The sequence below is a fragment of the Salvelinus alpinus genome, chromosome 33 (assembly GCF_045679555.1).
Source record: "Salvelinus alpinus chromosome 33, SLU_Salpinus.1, whole genome shotgun sequence".
NCBI classification, from domain to species: Eukaryota; Metazoa; Chordata; class Actinopteri; order Salmoniformes; family Salmonidae; genus Salvelinus; species Salvelinus alpinus.
The window spans coordinates 23,873,125-23,887,525 of record NC_092118.1 but is presented as its reverse complement, the minus strand read 5'-3'; the positions used below and the strand labels follow the sequence as shown (position 1 = coordinate 23,887,525).

At 45.3% G+C, this 14,401-nt stretch overlaps 1 protein-coding gene across 3 annotated transcripts in view; it reads left to right on the top strand.

Moving 5' to 3' along the window:
* The window catches only part of LOC139563037 (cGMP-inhibited 3',5'-cyclic phosphodiesterase 3B-like), an 82,122-nt gene extending 68,064 nt beyond the window's left edge, over positions 1-14,058 (top strand). For 2 of the 3 annotated variants that reach the window (XM_071381291.1, XM_071381293.1), the window contains 10 exons: positions 57-154; positions 376-533; positions 1,546-1,674; positions 2,864-2,975; positions 3,848-3,961; positions 8,459-8,658; positions 9,718-9,921; positions 10,145-10,306; positions 10,825-11,065; positions 11,244-14,058. In XM_071381291.1, coding sequence (XP_071237392.1) covers positions 57-154; positions 376-533; positions 1,546-1,674; positions 2,864-2,975; positions 3,848-3,961; positions 8,459-8,658; positions 9,718-9,921; positions 10,145-10,306; positions 10,825-11,065; positions 11,244-11,452 — 1,627 coding nt within the window. In that variant the 3' untranslated portion in view covers positions 11,453-14,058. The remainder of the gene's footprint in view (positions 1-56; positions 155-375; positions 534-1,545; positions 1,675-2,863; positions 2,976-3,847; positions 3,962-8,458; positions 8,659-9,717; positions 9,922-10,144; positions 10,307-10,824; positions 11,066-11,243) is intronic. The other variant, XM_071381292.1, reaches the window with a different exon arrangement.
* Positions 14,059-14,401: the final 343 nt, after the last annotated feature.

Sequence of the window (14,401 nt, the reverse complement as noted above, 5' to 3'; positions counted from 1 at the left end):
CACCATGTGTGTTGATGATGATGGCGGCTGTGTTTGTCCCTCTGCTCACCCTGTAGCTGTGGTCGTCAGATGCTGAAGAACATGCCCAGTATGGAGGCAGGGGAGGGACACCTGCCATTCACTGGTCATGCTGAGGCCCAGCGCAGACGCTCAGGTATGACACCTGCTGGAATGTAGCCTCACTCTGTACAGACATAGGCTGCACAGTGTTTTTGTGCACACACTCATGGCTTAGCTTACTGTTTCCACTCTCAAATGACTGAAAACCATTTGGACATGCTGTACCAGAGAGTCAATTCATTAGAATAATGCTTCCCACCGAAATGCGAAACTAGTGGTCAACTCACTGGGATGTGCAATGTGTCTCCTCCACAGCAGGTGAGGGGTCAGAGTTCATGGGAGAGGCACTGATCAGGGAGGAGAGTGTGGAGGCCGAGTCGACGGGGGACAGGAGTCCAGACGCAGGGAGCCGGTGCCAGACAGACAAGGAGGAGCAGAGCCCCACCACAGAGCAGCAGACTCAGGAAACAGAGGTACACAGTGCTACAGTATGCTAAGGGTGCATTCCCACACAAGCTAACGGAGGAGTATGAGCTATGTACCATTTTGAGAGTGTTTTGGTAGTGCGTTGTTTAGCACAACCTCATGCAACCTGACACGCCTCCCCTCCGCTACTCCAACGCACCTTCCCCATTGAAATACATTGTGTTGGGTCTGTCATTTTACTCTGTGTTGCCCTGTGTGAATGCACCCTACTGCTAGGCTAACATCCCCGCGCTGCAGACTTAAGAAACAAAGGTAGGCTACGCTGTTACATAAAAGTAGCTTTGAAGGGATATTTCTCAGTCAACGCTAACACCTTACAGCGTTCGTTAGCCTTCCTGTGTGTAGCATTGCTGCCGCTAAACTATCCCAGCCAGGAGACTCCCTCTGAGTGAGAACACACTCAGGCCAACACATGTAACAGAGTAGCTAGCTATAGGATGTGTTCTCTAGTTAGTTCTGGGAACACAGTAAAGGTTTTCCTCAGACTCATTGGGTGCATGTCTTTCAGTCTGTTGTGATGTATCTAACAGCCGTGTAAATCCAGTGTGATGGGGGTAGTGTTGATCTGGCTCTGTCCTGGAATGCCCCCGCCGTTTACTTGGGCTGTGCTCTCACTTTCTTTATTGGACAAACCAAACCTTGTTAAATCGAGCCAGCTGTTAAGACAACTGTGTAGGGTTCATCTGAGGATTCTGTGGGGTAATTCAAAAGTGAATTATTCAAAAGCAACGCATACATAGTCAGTCTGGAGCCTGCTTTCATCCCCTTAACAGAGGAATAAGATTCATAAGATTTACGATGTGGTGTTTTGGATAGTCTGGTTGTCAGTGTGTGTGTGTGTGTGTGTGTGTGTTAATGACGTGTGTGTGCATGTTTTAATATGTATGTGTGTGTGCGTGCGTTTGTGTCTACCTGCATGCTTGCATGTGTATATGTGTGTGTTTATCTAAATGTGTGTGTTTAAAATGTGTCTGTGCTGTGGTCCTCTCCTGCCCGTAGGGTGAGTTCAGACTAGACCCCCTGCTGGAGAACCACGATGACCTCATGGAGAAGATCAACAGCTGGAACTTCCAGATCTTTGACCTGATGGACAGAACAGGAGGGAAGACCGGAAGAATACTCAGCTACGTCAGTACAAGCACATACCAACCATATAGCAACCATCTATCTGTCATTACGCCATGATCTGTTACATCAGGTATTCCCAAACTGGGGCAATGCTGTCGGGTGTACTCCAAATAAAAATGTGATTCACATTTTTTAAAATAATTTTTTTAATTCAATTTGGAAGAAAGAAAACTTCACATTTTCAAACAGTCCATTTATATTTTCCAATGGGGGCTATACATTTGGGCAAGGGTTTTTTCTTGCCTGAGTAGCCTCGATTCACTGCCTAAAATAAAATTAAACCATCTAGTGTTCAGAGAAATAACAACACAATGTCAAATATAGGTAGCCTAGTCAAATAATTAACATCCAATCACATTAACCGTTACCCTCTCGCGGGAATTCCACTAACGGTCCTTATGTAGCCAAACGTAGCTGCTGCTCATGTTGGTATCTGTACTGATGGCGTAAAAGCCATGACAGGGAGACATAGTGTAGTGGAAACGTGCGTGCAAGCAGTTGCTCCCGACGCCACTTGGGTACACTGCAGCATCCACCGAGAGGCTCTTGCTGCCAAGGGAATGCCTGACAGCTTGAAAGACGAGCCGGGTTGTGACAAACTCAGACTCATTCTTATGTTTAATAAATGTATCGTATAGTGTGTGTGAGGCAGGCTTACAATGATGGCAAAAAACAACATTTGAGAGTGCGCTGACCCTGGTGCTAGAGGGGGTACACAGGTGGAGGTTGAATGTTTGAAGGGGTACGGGAGTATAAAAAGTTTGAGAACCACTGTGTTACATCAATTAATATTTGAATAAGAAACACCTGGGCTGTATCCCAAATGGAACCCTATTCCCTATATAGTGCACAAATTTAGACCAGGACCCATAGGGCTAAGAGTAGTTTTGTGATGCAGCCATTGAATTTATTTATTTGGAGAAACTCACTTGAATGATTGGTTTAAATGTTATGATTTGGTATGGTTTAAATGAACGGTATGATCCCCATTACTGATATTTGACTGAATGATGTCCTGAATGCTCGTGGTTGTCTTGGGGATTTCTCTATGTGCTGTTTTGAGTACACTGTGTTCTCCCAGTGTCTCACTGTCTGTGTCTGAGGGGAATGACTTGGTTAATGTATTAAAAAAACAAATATTTGGTTTTTAAATTAACCTAGGTGTTTTATTTGTTGTCTTTCTCCCCAGGTGACCTACACTCTGTTCCAGGACACTTGTCTGTTTGAGATGTTTAAGATCCCTGTGAGGGAGTTCATGTCCTATTTCTGTGCTCTGGAGAACGGCTACAGGGATATTCCCTGTGAGTATAGTGCTGCCTATGCTTTCTTCAGTCCAGGCACAAAGCCCATATTAACACTTGGTGTATTGTCTACTCAGATGTAGAAATGATCAGACCTGGGTGAAAAACATGTAGGTATGGGCCTCCCGAGTGGTGCAGCGGTCTGAGGCACTTCATCGCAGTGCTTAAGGCGTCACTACAGACCCGGGTTCGATCCCAGGCTGTGTCACAACTGGCCATGACCGGGAGTCCCATAAGGCGGCGCACAATTGGCCCAGCGTCGTCCGGATTAGGGGAGGGTTTGGCTGGGGGGGCTTTACTTGGCTCATCGCGCTCTAGCGACTCCTTGTGGTGGGCCGTGCGCCTGCAGGCTGACAGCGGTCGTCAGTTGAACAGTGTTTCCTCCGACACATTGGTGCAGCTGGCTTCTGGGTTAAGCGGGCGGGTGTTAAGGAGTTCGGTTTGGCGGGTCATGTTTCTTTGGACGCATGGCTCGACCTTCGCCTCTCCCCAGCCCGTTGGGGAGTTGCAGCGATGAGACAAGATCGTAATTGGATATGACAAAATTGGGGAAGAAAAGGGGGGTAAAAAATATGTACAAAAAATAACGTGAAGGTATTTGAATGGCGCTTAATTACGCTAGTTTAGACTATTCCACGCAGCTAAATTATGCCCACTTCAAGTATTATTTGAAATGATTTACCCAGGTTTAGAAACTAACCATAGGGTTGTCATGAAGTAGAAATAATAGGCCTACAGTTCACTACATACAGCTTGACATGCAGACATGCACCATCATATGTAATAGAAGCTTCTACCTCATGTGAATGATGTGGTGAAGTATTACTGTGACTGATGTGTGATGTCCTGTGTGAATCTCTGCCTGTATTCAGATCATAACCGGGTCCATGCCACTGACGTGCTCCATGCTGTCTGGTACCTGACTACCCGGCCTGTCCCAGGGTTCCAACAGATCCACAATGAGCATGTGACAGGAAGTGACACAGGTAGCACTATTTCTGTTCTCTTTATTTCATTTTGCCTCAGTAGGTATAACTCTGGACTTCCCCAAGCCCTCATTTATTACCATAATATACCACAATATGCCACATATTTATTAGCATAATTAGTGTGCTTGCTGAAGGTAAGACCGTTCTAGATTTCTTACATACTTCCTATTATTAGTGTGCTTGCTGAAGGAAAGACCGTTCTAGATTTCATACATACTTCCTATTATTAGTGTGCTTGCTGAAGGCAAGACCACTCTAGATTTCTTACATACTTCCTATTATTGGATTGAAGCTTTTTAACACGAAACCAACTTGCAAATGTGCAAACTGCCCCAACTTAGATTTCTTGACAAAATATTTGTTATATCATTGATAATTTAACTACAACAATATTTAAAATAATCTCAAAATGCATTTCAATGGCAAACATTTGAGACATATCTCCTCTTTCACCGTTTAAGCTATCAATGCTAAACCAATGTTGAGATGTTCAGACTGACCCTACTTAGATTCTATACAGATTCTTTATAAGATTTATGCTTTTTAAATTATAACAAATTAATCTACAAGACCAACTTTAAAATGTTCAGACTTCTTTAAAACCTTTATAAACTAGAAACCATTTAAATTTGCAGAGATTTACAAAACATGGATTCATTGCCAACTGCCACTGTAACACTGTAGACATTTGAAATGCTACTGCTTTTTAACCATTTCAACTACAAACATTAAAACAACTTAAGCATTTTCCAAGCGAACTATTTCAATTAGCGACATTAGTTTAAAATAACCCACCAACAGCAGTGATGGCTAGTGGGAGGAGCTATAGGAGGACAAGCTCATTGCAATAGCTGGAATGGAATTAATGGAACGATATCAAACACATCACACATATGGAAACCACATGTTTGACTCCGTTCCATGAATTCCAGTACAGCCATTACAATGAGCCCATCCTCCTATAGCCCCTACCATCCCCCTATAGCCCCTACCATCCTCCTATAGCCCCTACCATCCTCCTATAGCCCCTACCATCCCCCTATCATCCTCCTATAGCTCCTACCATCCTCCTATAACTCCTACCATCCCCCTATAGCCCCTACCATCCTCCTATAGCCCCTACCATCCTCCTATAGCCCCTACCATCCTCCTATAGCCCCTACCATCCCCCTATCATCCTCCTATAGCTCCTACCATCCTCCTATAGCTCCTACCATCCTCCTATAGCCCCTACCATCCCCCTATAGCCCCTACCATCCTCCTATAGCCCCTACCATCCTCCTATAGCCCCTACCATCCCCCTATCATCCTCCTATAGCTCCTACCATCCTCCTATAGCTCCTACCATCCTCCTATAACTCCTACCATCCCCCTATAGCCCCTACCATCCTCCTATAGCCCCTACCATCCCCATATAGCCCCTACCATCCCCCTATAGCCCCTACCATCCTCCTATAGCCCCTACCATCCTCCTATAGCCCCTACCATCCTCCTATAGCCCCTACCATCCTCCTATAGCCTCTACCATCCTCCTATAGCCCCTACCATCCTCCTATAGCTCCTACCATCCTCCTATAGCCCCTACCATCCTCCTATCATCCTCCTATAGCTCCTACCATCCCCCTATAGCCCCTACCATCCTCCTATCATCCCCCTATAGCCCCTACCATCCCCCTATAACTCCTACCATCCCCCTATAGCCCCTACCATCCTCCTATAGCTCCTACCATCCTCCTATAGCTCCTACCATCCCCCTATAGTCCCTACCATCCTCCTATCATCCTCCTATAGCTCCTACCATCCCCCTATAGCCCCTACCATCCTCCTATCATCCTCCTATATCTCCTACCATCCCCCTATAGCCCCTACCATCCCCCTATAGCACCTACCATCCTCCTATAGCCCCTACCATCCCCCTATAGCCCCTACCATCCTCCTATAGCCCCTACCATCCTCCTATAGCTCCCAGCATCCTCATATAACTCCTAGCATCCTCCTATAGCTCCTACCATCCTCCTATAGCCCCTACCATCCTCCTATCATCCTCCTATAGCTCCTACCATCCCCCTATAGCCCCTACCATCCTCCTATCATCCCCCTATAGCCCCTACCATCCCCCTATAACCCCTACCATCCTCCTATAGCCCCTACCATCCTCCTATAGCCCCTACCATCCCCCTATAGCCCCTACCATCCCCCTATAGCACCTACCATCCCCCTATAGCACCTACCATCCTCCTATAGCCCCTACCATCCCCCTATAGCCCCTACCATCCCCCTATAGCTCCTACCATCCTCCTATAGCCCCTACCATCCTCCTATAACTCCTAGCATCCCCCTATAGCCCCTACCATCCCCCTATAGCCCCTACCATCCCCCTATAGCCCCTACCATCCCCCTATAGCCCCTACCATCCCCCTATAGCCCCTACCATCCTCCTATAGCCCCTACCATCCCCCTATAGCCCCTACCATCCTCCTATAGCCCCTACATCCCCCTTTAGCCCCTACCATCCTCCTATAGCTCCTACCATCCCCCTATAGCCCCTACCATCCTCCTATAGCCCCTACCATCCCCCTATAGCCCCTACCATCCCCCTATAGCCCCTACCATCCCCCTATAGCCCCTATAATCCCCCTATAGCCCCTACCATCCCCCTATAGCCCCTACCATCCCCCTATAGCCCCTACCATCCCCCTATAGCCCCTACCATCCCCCTATAGCCCCTACCATCCCCCTATAGCCCCTACCATCCTCCTATAGCCCCTACCATCCCCCTATAGCCCCTAGCATCCTCCTATAGCCCCTAGCATCCTCCTATAGCCCCTAGCATCCTCCTATAGCCCCTAGCATCCTCCTATAGCCCCTAGCATCATCCTATAGCCCCTAGCATCCTCCTATAGCCCCTAGCATCCTCCTATAGCCCCTAGCATCCTCCTATAGCCCCTAGCATCCTCCTATAGCCCCTACCATCCCCCTATAGCCCCTACCATCCTCCTATAGCTCCTAGCATCCTCCTATAGTCCCTACCATCCTCCTATAGCCCCTCCTCCTCCAGCTTGTCTCAAGCTATAGACAACAAATGAACTTTCTCATGTTCAGGCTATCCTATCAATCAATCAATCGATCAATCTTTCCACCCATCTATACTTATTCAACTGAATTAATTAACATGGGGTTTGAATGAGAACCATAGAAATACAGTGGTAGCAAAATTAAGTTACCAACGTTAAAACATTCAGGCTATCCTAACACACCTTCATAAACAATAAACTATTTTAATGTGTAATACATTAGCATAACACTTAATCGATTCAATTTCAACCATGAGAACACAGTGGTATTCATTTCAAATGCTACTGTTCTTTAACTCTTACAGCTACATACATTAAAACAACTTCAAAACTTTGTAAACTATAACACTTCAAATTAGCATAAATTGGCATTTAATAACCCACCAACAATAATAGTAACTCTTGAACTGTTCAAGCTAGAGAGACCAAACCAACCTTCACATGTTCAGGGTAGAGACACCAAACCAACCTTCACATGTTCAGGGTAGAGACACCAAACCAATCTTCACATGTTCAGGGTAGAGACACCAAACCAGCTTTCACATGTTCAGGGTAGAGACACCAAACCAGCTTTCACATGTTCAGGGTAGAGACACCAAACCAGCTTTCACATGTTCAGGGTAGAGACACCAAACCAGCTTTCACATGTTCAGGGTAGAGACACCAAACCAGCTTTCACATGTTCAGGGTAGGCTATTCAATCAAGCATTCAATTCTCCCATCTGGCTACTTTTTCTACTTTAACCAGTCAGTACCATTAGTATTGTATTCACTATAACTACTCTAACTTATTTCACAACCATAAATACTTTAAGACATGCTAGCAAGCACACATTTTCTTTAGGAAAGGGACTTTTCTAGTTCTAGCCTCTTGATGTACCAGTGTAGGCATTCCTGTAGTGTGTGGCCTTTTCTCGGCAGACACCAGATGGTTTAGTTTAAAATGCCAGGATCCCCAGTCCCGTCCCTGCTAATTATATTTTATGTACTGCATCTTTGATCCATCGGAAATGATTTAAGGCTCGCTTGCTGACTGATCCTTCAGTAGCTGCCAGAGGAGCAGCTGCCTTCTGATAAAGAGAGGGGGAGGGAAGGGTGGAGAAACAGAGAGGAAGAGATGGGGGAGATGGGGTGGTGAGCAAGCCTCTGTCGTGATAGAGATCTGTCTGCTGAGCTCAGTGTGTTTATGGCTTATTTTGTCCCTTTTCATTTTTCAAATGGAGTGCAGTAGTCTGAGTCACTGGGCCACCAGCTTAACCTGCCTGTAGAAATCCTACTCTACATACTTTGTTCTTAATGTGACACTAGTTCCCTGTTTTCACTTTAATACACAGTCAAGTCTTCTCCAGTAATGATGTAGTTCCAGTGTGAGGTCCCAGTATGTCGTTGCTGAAAGCTGCTGTCTGTGTCTTCTCTCTAGATTCAGACAGTGGGATCTCGCCGGGCCGGGTATCATACGCCTCCTCCAAGAGCTCGTCCATCTCTGACGACAGCTACGGCTGCCTGGCGTGGAACATCCCTGCTCTGGAACTCATGGCACTATATGTAGCAGCTGCCATGCATGACTATGACCACCCCGGTCGCACAAACGCCTTCCTCGTAGCCACTAATGCAGCTCAGGTAAGTGTTATTATCCCCAAAGCCACTGCTCTACCATCTCAGCTAGCAAACCCACACCTGTTCAACAGTAAAACCTGTATCAGGAAGAGAATGTTCAACCTATCCCGTCACTTCAATAAGTGTTCCCATTTGTGTTCCCACACGCTGTTAAGTCCTAGGAAAGGGGAAGTGTTGTGCTTGTGTCACAGACGGCATTCATTTGGTCCCTGTGACTCATATATGAGATCTTTATTGGCCTAAAACCTTCTACATAGACAGGTTCTAATCAGCCTTGGATCTCATGGTAAAAGCAATGAAGAGAGGGACTGGTATAATATTACACTTAGTTCACATGTCAGGGAAAGGTTCCCACAAATCCTGAGAATTCAGCAAATTCCTTCTTGCTTCAACATTATGGCAAAGGTTGGCAAACAAACTATACCACTGTATAAATAGTGTTTTGCACTGTCATGACCTATTATAGCACTGTGCATACTGTCTAGGTTGTGTTTTCCAACCCTGGTCCTCCAGTACCCCCAACAGTACACATGTTTATTGTAACCCTGGACAAGCACACCTCATTCAACTTGTTAACTAATCATCAAGCCCTCAATGAGGTGAATGAGGTGTGGTTGTCCAGGGTTACAATAAAAATGTGTAATGTTGGGGGTACTGGAAGACCAGGGTTGGGAAACACTAGGCTATGTGATATGTGAAGCAAGAGTTCTGGGTAGGCTATGTGATATGTGAAGCAAAAGTTCTGGGTAGGATATGTGAAGCATCAGTTCCAGGTAGGCTATGTGATACTGTATAACAGGATGGCATGGCATTGCATTACATTGCTAACCTGACATGTGGGCCATGCCTTCCTCGTAGCCACTAACGCAGCTCAACCCTGACATATTGATTAACAGTCTTTTACCATTCCCTTCAACCTCTTTCCTATTTTACCCTCTCCTTTCTTCTTCTTGTCCTCTGACCCACCCGCATCCCTCCACTCGACCTACCGTTCCTCCCACTCACTCTCTTCTTCCCTCATCCACTTCTCCTCTACCTCCGTCTCATCCCTCTGTTCCTCAGGCGGTGTTGTATAATGACCGTTCGGTCCTGGAGAACCACCACGCTGCTTCGGCCTGGAGCCTCTATCTGTCCCAGCCAGAGTTCAACTTCCTGGCCAACCTGGACCACGTGGAGTTCAAACGCTTTCGCTTCCTTGTCATCGAGGCCATCCTCGCCACAGACCTGAAGAAGCACTTTGACTTCCTCGCCGAGTTCAATTCAAAGGTTTGAGATGATGATGATGAACCTCACATTTTCAGAAAATCTGTTTCCATTCTGTTGATACTTTGTTTTTCCTGTCATTTTGATACTGGAAAAGACAATAACAATACGTCTTATCTTTATGGCTAATAGAGTTGATACTTAAAGGAACATGCTGGATCTCTGTTAGAAATGAGGAGCCTGGCAGTTATAATCACTGTGTGAATGTTTGTGTTGCTATAAATAGGTGAATGATGTGAACAGTCCAGGAATTGACTGGACTAATGAGAATGACCGGCTGCTGGTGTGCCAAGTCTGCATTAAGCTGGCAGACATCAACGGTCCGGCCAAAGGGCGTGATCTGCACCTCAAGTGGACAGAAGGCATTGTCAATGAGTTTTATGAGCAGGTATAGAACCCCTCCACTCAGCATGGCCCACATGTCAGGTTAGCAATGTAATGTCATGCCATCCTGTTATACAGTATCACATACCTGGAACTGTTGCTTCACATATCACATAGCCTACCCAGAACTGTTGCTTCACATATCACATAGCCCAGTGTTTCCCAACCCTGGTCCCCCAGTACCCCCAACATTAGACAGTTTCATTGTAGACCTGGACAACCACACCTCATTCAACTCATTGAGGGCTTGATGATTAGTTAACAAGTTGAATCAGGTGTGCTTGTCCAGGGTTACAATAAACATGTGTACTGTTGGGGGTACTGGAGGACCAGGGTTGGAAAACACTGACATAGCCTACCCAGAACTGTTTCTTCATTTACTGATGTCTGGTACTGCTAGAATCAACAAAATGTCACATTTATCCATTTAGGAAGTTAAATTGAATTAGATTAATAAATAAAACAATCTTAATTGACAAATTAGTGAAAATGTTTGTCTGCCTGTCTGTCTATCATCTACAGGGGGATGAGGAGGCCACTTTGGGATTACCCATCAGCCCCTTCATGGACCGCTCCTCTCCCCAGCTGGCCAAGCTGCAGGAGTCCTTCATCACACACATCGTGGGGCCGCTCTGCAACTCGTACGACGCTGCTGGCCTGCTCCCTGGCTACTGGATCGACGAGGAGCACTCTGAGGATGAGGAAGAGCAGGTGGAGGACACAGAGACTGATGAAGACGAGCTGGAGGAGGAGCTCGAACCAAGTAAGACGTAATTTTCTATCCTTCTATCATTCTGAATTGATATATGACTATGAGTTGACACATTTATAATTTTAGCATTTAACATTTCTATCAAGAGCAGGATGTTTTATGGATCATTGCTATTGCAACTAAAAAGCTATGGGATGTTAAATCCTTTTTTGTATGTTGTCCCATGCAGAAAGGAGAAACGGCCGGCGTCGGCTGTTCTGCAACATCATGCAGCACCTGACAGAGAACCACAAGGTGTGGAAGAAGACCATCGAGGAGGAGGAGAAGAGCAAGGAGAAGCAGCAGGCCGACAGCCTGCCTCCCAGCCTGTCCCCTTCGCCCTCCGACGACCAGATCCAGGTCATTCAGGAGGAGGAGGAAGGAGAGGAGCGCCAGTAGCAGGAGGAAGATGAAGAAGAGGAGGGACAGAGCCAGGATGCTCGGGAAGGACGGAACAGTGAAGGAGAAAGTCCTTCAACTCCTCCCTCTTACATGCTCACACACAAACACACACACACACAAACATTTATACACACACACACAACACATACATGCACACACATATTATAGACATATACACAAACACATACACACACAGGATGACCCTGCTGGATCTCCACACGTTGAAATTGTCACTGTGCCGACACGCTAATGCAGTCATGTTGTTTTGAAAAAAGGCCTTACTACTGTGAGGGGATTATTGCTGCAATGGTGGCAACCCCACTCCTATGCACTTTCACCCCATGGAGAGTAGACCAAGAACAAACACCAGAGCTGAGGACACTGGTGTGGAGAGGGAGAGAGGAAAAGGGTCTGGATGTGCCCTCCATGGTGATCTGGCTGTAATGCTGCCTTGAACGCAGAGCACTTAACTCTCCCTTAGGTACTAAAACAAATCCTATGATTTAAAATAAAGGAAAAGAAAAAACACCTTGACGTGGTTGACATCCGTTACCAAAGCGAACAGTTCAAACATGGAAAGACAAGAGACTGGGACTGTTTCAGGCTCAATGTCAGGAATATTCTAGATCTATATATCAAATGTGCCTGTCTGAACCTTTACTGAGTCCCCTGGTCCAGACCCTAGGTTGGTCTGTGCAGTCCTCTCCCCTTGCTGGCGACACGAAACACTGTATCACTGACTCAGTCACAGAGACATTGTGGAAATGTTGACTGAAAATGAGCATTATACCTGCATCGTTTTTGATGCCTTTTATTCATGTGTACCACCTGCCTTTTATGTTTCCTTCTTTTTGTTGGTTTAATGAAGTTGGTGTGAGCGTGTGTATGTGTGTTTTCTTCAGGAACGCTTGGTCGCCAGTCATTGAAATGTTATCGGAGATGAGATGTTCTCTGTTCCAATGAAGGGATGTTTTTTCTCTTTTGATTATACCTATTTTTTCACGGTTACTCAGGATTCTGGTGAAGTTGAATAATTATTTTGCAAGAATTTAAGTAATTGACTTTAAAACAAAGATAATTAAATCTCGGTGATTGAAATAGTTTTTAAGCTTTGTATGAACAACTTGAAAAACAAACACATTCAAGCAATTGAAGTGCTCCTCTGTGATAGAGCAAAGTATGTCCTGTGTTTCTGTCCAACTCCGCTGCCCCGCTGGCGGCGCCGTTGGCTTGATCTTCTAAAGACCTCACTGTAGACTTGGGATCCTTGATTGTCAGTTGACTGCAAAAGACCTGTTTGCAGCAAGGCAACATTTTGTACAGTGAAATCCCATGATTATTCATGTACCAGTATAGGTAAAGGTGTTTTTGAGTGCATTGCTGTTGGCATTGTTTTTACACATACTCTGTCTAGCTAACCTCTTCATTTCATTTGTCATTCTACAGACACTGATGTTTTGACAAAAACTATAGATCTTTGCCAAACCCACAACCAGGCCAGTGCGTAAAGGAGTTAAGTAATCCAGGGTTTCACCTTCACTTTGGTTTTGTTTTTATATTGTCTTATTCTCTCTACCATAAGACAGTGTAATATTAATAGTTCTATATTTCTGTCTGTAAAACTCTCTAGGCATTCCACTAGAAAAATAGTTTAATGAAAGAGATGGCAGACCTGCAAGCCGAACTCACTTATCACCCTATCAAGTCATTTTCTCTGGAGAAGGAAGTTCTCAAGTAGGCAGTGTAATTCAAGCTAGTATATTTAAAGACAAAATATATATATATAAATGTGCACATTTTACTACCAAACAAGTGTTTAGCCTCTGCACAAAAAAGAATATCTGCATATAAATATATGATCTTTTTTAATGAATCAACAGAATGCATCTGTTTTCTACACACAGCTGACATATTGTACAGTGAGACCCTGTAATTCTCATCCTGTTTCCAGAGTTTTTATCTGATACTACAGATGTGGGGTTTGGTGTTTTTCTTTTGGGTTCATCGTCTCCCTGCTCCTTATCACAACCACTTTCTCTCTCTTGGTAATCTCTATTAACTCTATGTTGTCTACTCAGTCCACCCATCCACCCAACCAGTGCCAAACTGTCCCTGCTCACTGCCCACTGCCCAGCCTCTGGGCCCTCATACACTGGGCTTGTTATGGTTGGCCCCAGAGGTCTCTCTGAGCTCCATGTCCCACAGCAGGCTCAAAGTGATGCCGGTGCAGCCCAGCCCAGGTGTTGTGGAGGAGAGCTCACGACTCCTAACCGTGGCCCTTCAGTCCGTTCGGGTTGAGAGACACTGCGTCTCTTACTAAGTTCTGATGGTGAATTAAGATGCATCTACAACCTCAAGCCACCTCCTCCCACATTGTATGGCTCATTATGTTGTAAAAGTTTGTTTGTTGGCTTGTCACTGTGCAGTCTCACGAACCACAGTGTCCTCTAATGTTCTTGTCATAAAAGCGTCTATGAATGGCTGTTACCCTTATGTAGCATTGAGATATGTACGTCTGTTGTAACTGTTCAACCATATCAAAATTGTGGGGGAAACTGATTTTTGTTATTTATAGCTGTCATAAAACACCATCCCTAAAATAACTGTTCTCTCAAATTATTTTATTGATACATACATACACACACACACACACACACACACACACTCAATTGTAACTGGTTGTGTGTGCTGAGTGTGGCATAAAAATCTCCTTGAATGTAACTGTGTGTATGTGTGTGTGGCATAAAAATCCCCTTGAATGTAACTGTACTATAACTTTGCCCTTAGTGTTTAGATCCTCCTGCTGACAACCACAGTTGGAACACTGATGTTTGCTGAAATGACTGCAATGTCACAGTTTCAATATTTCCAATGCACACAGACAAGGCGCTCATCCAGGTGAATTGGCAGTCTGTCTACCTCAGCATAACTTTCTGAGAAGTGCAG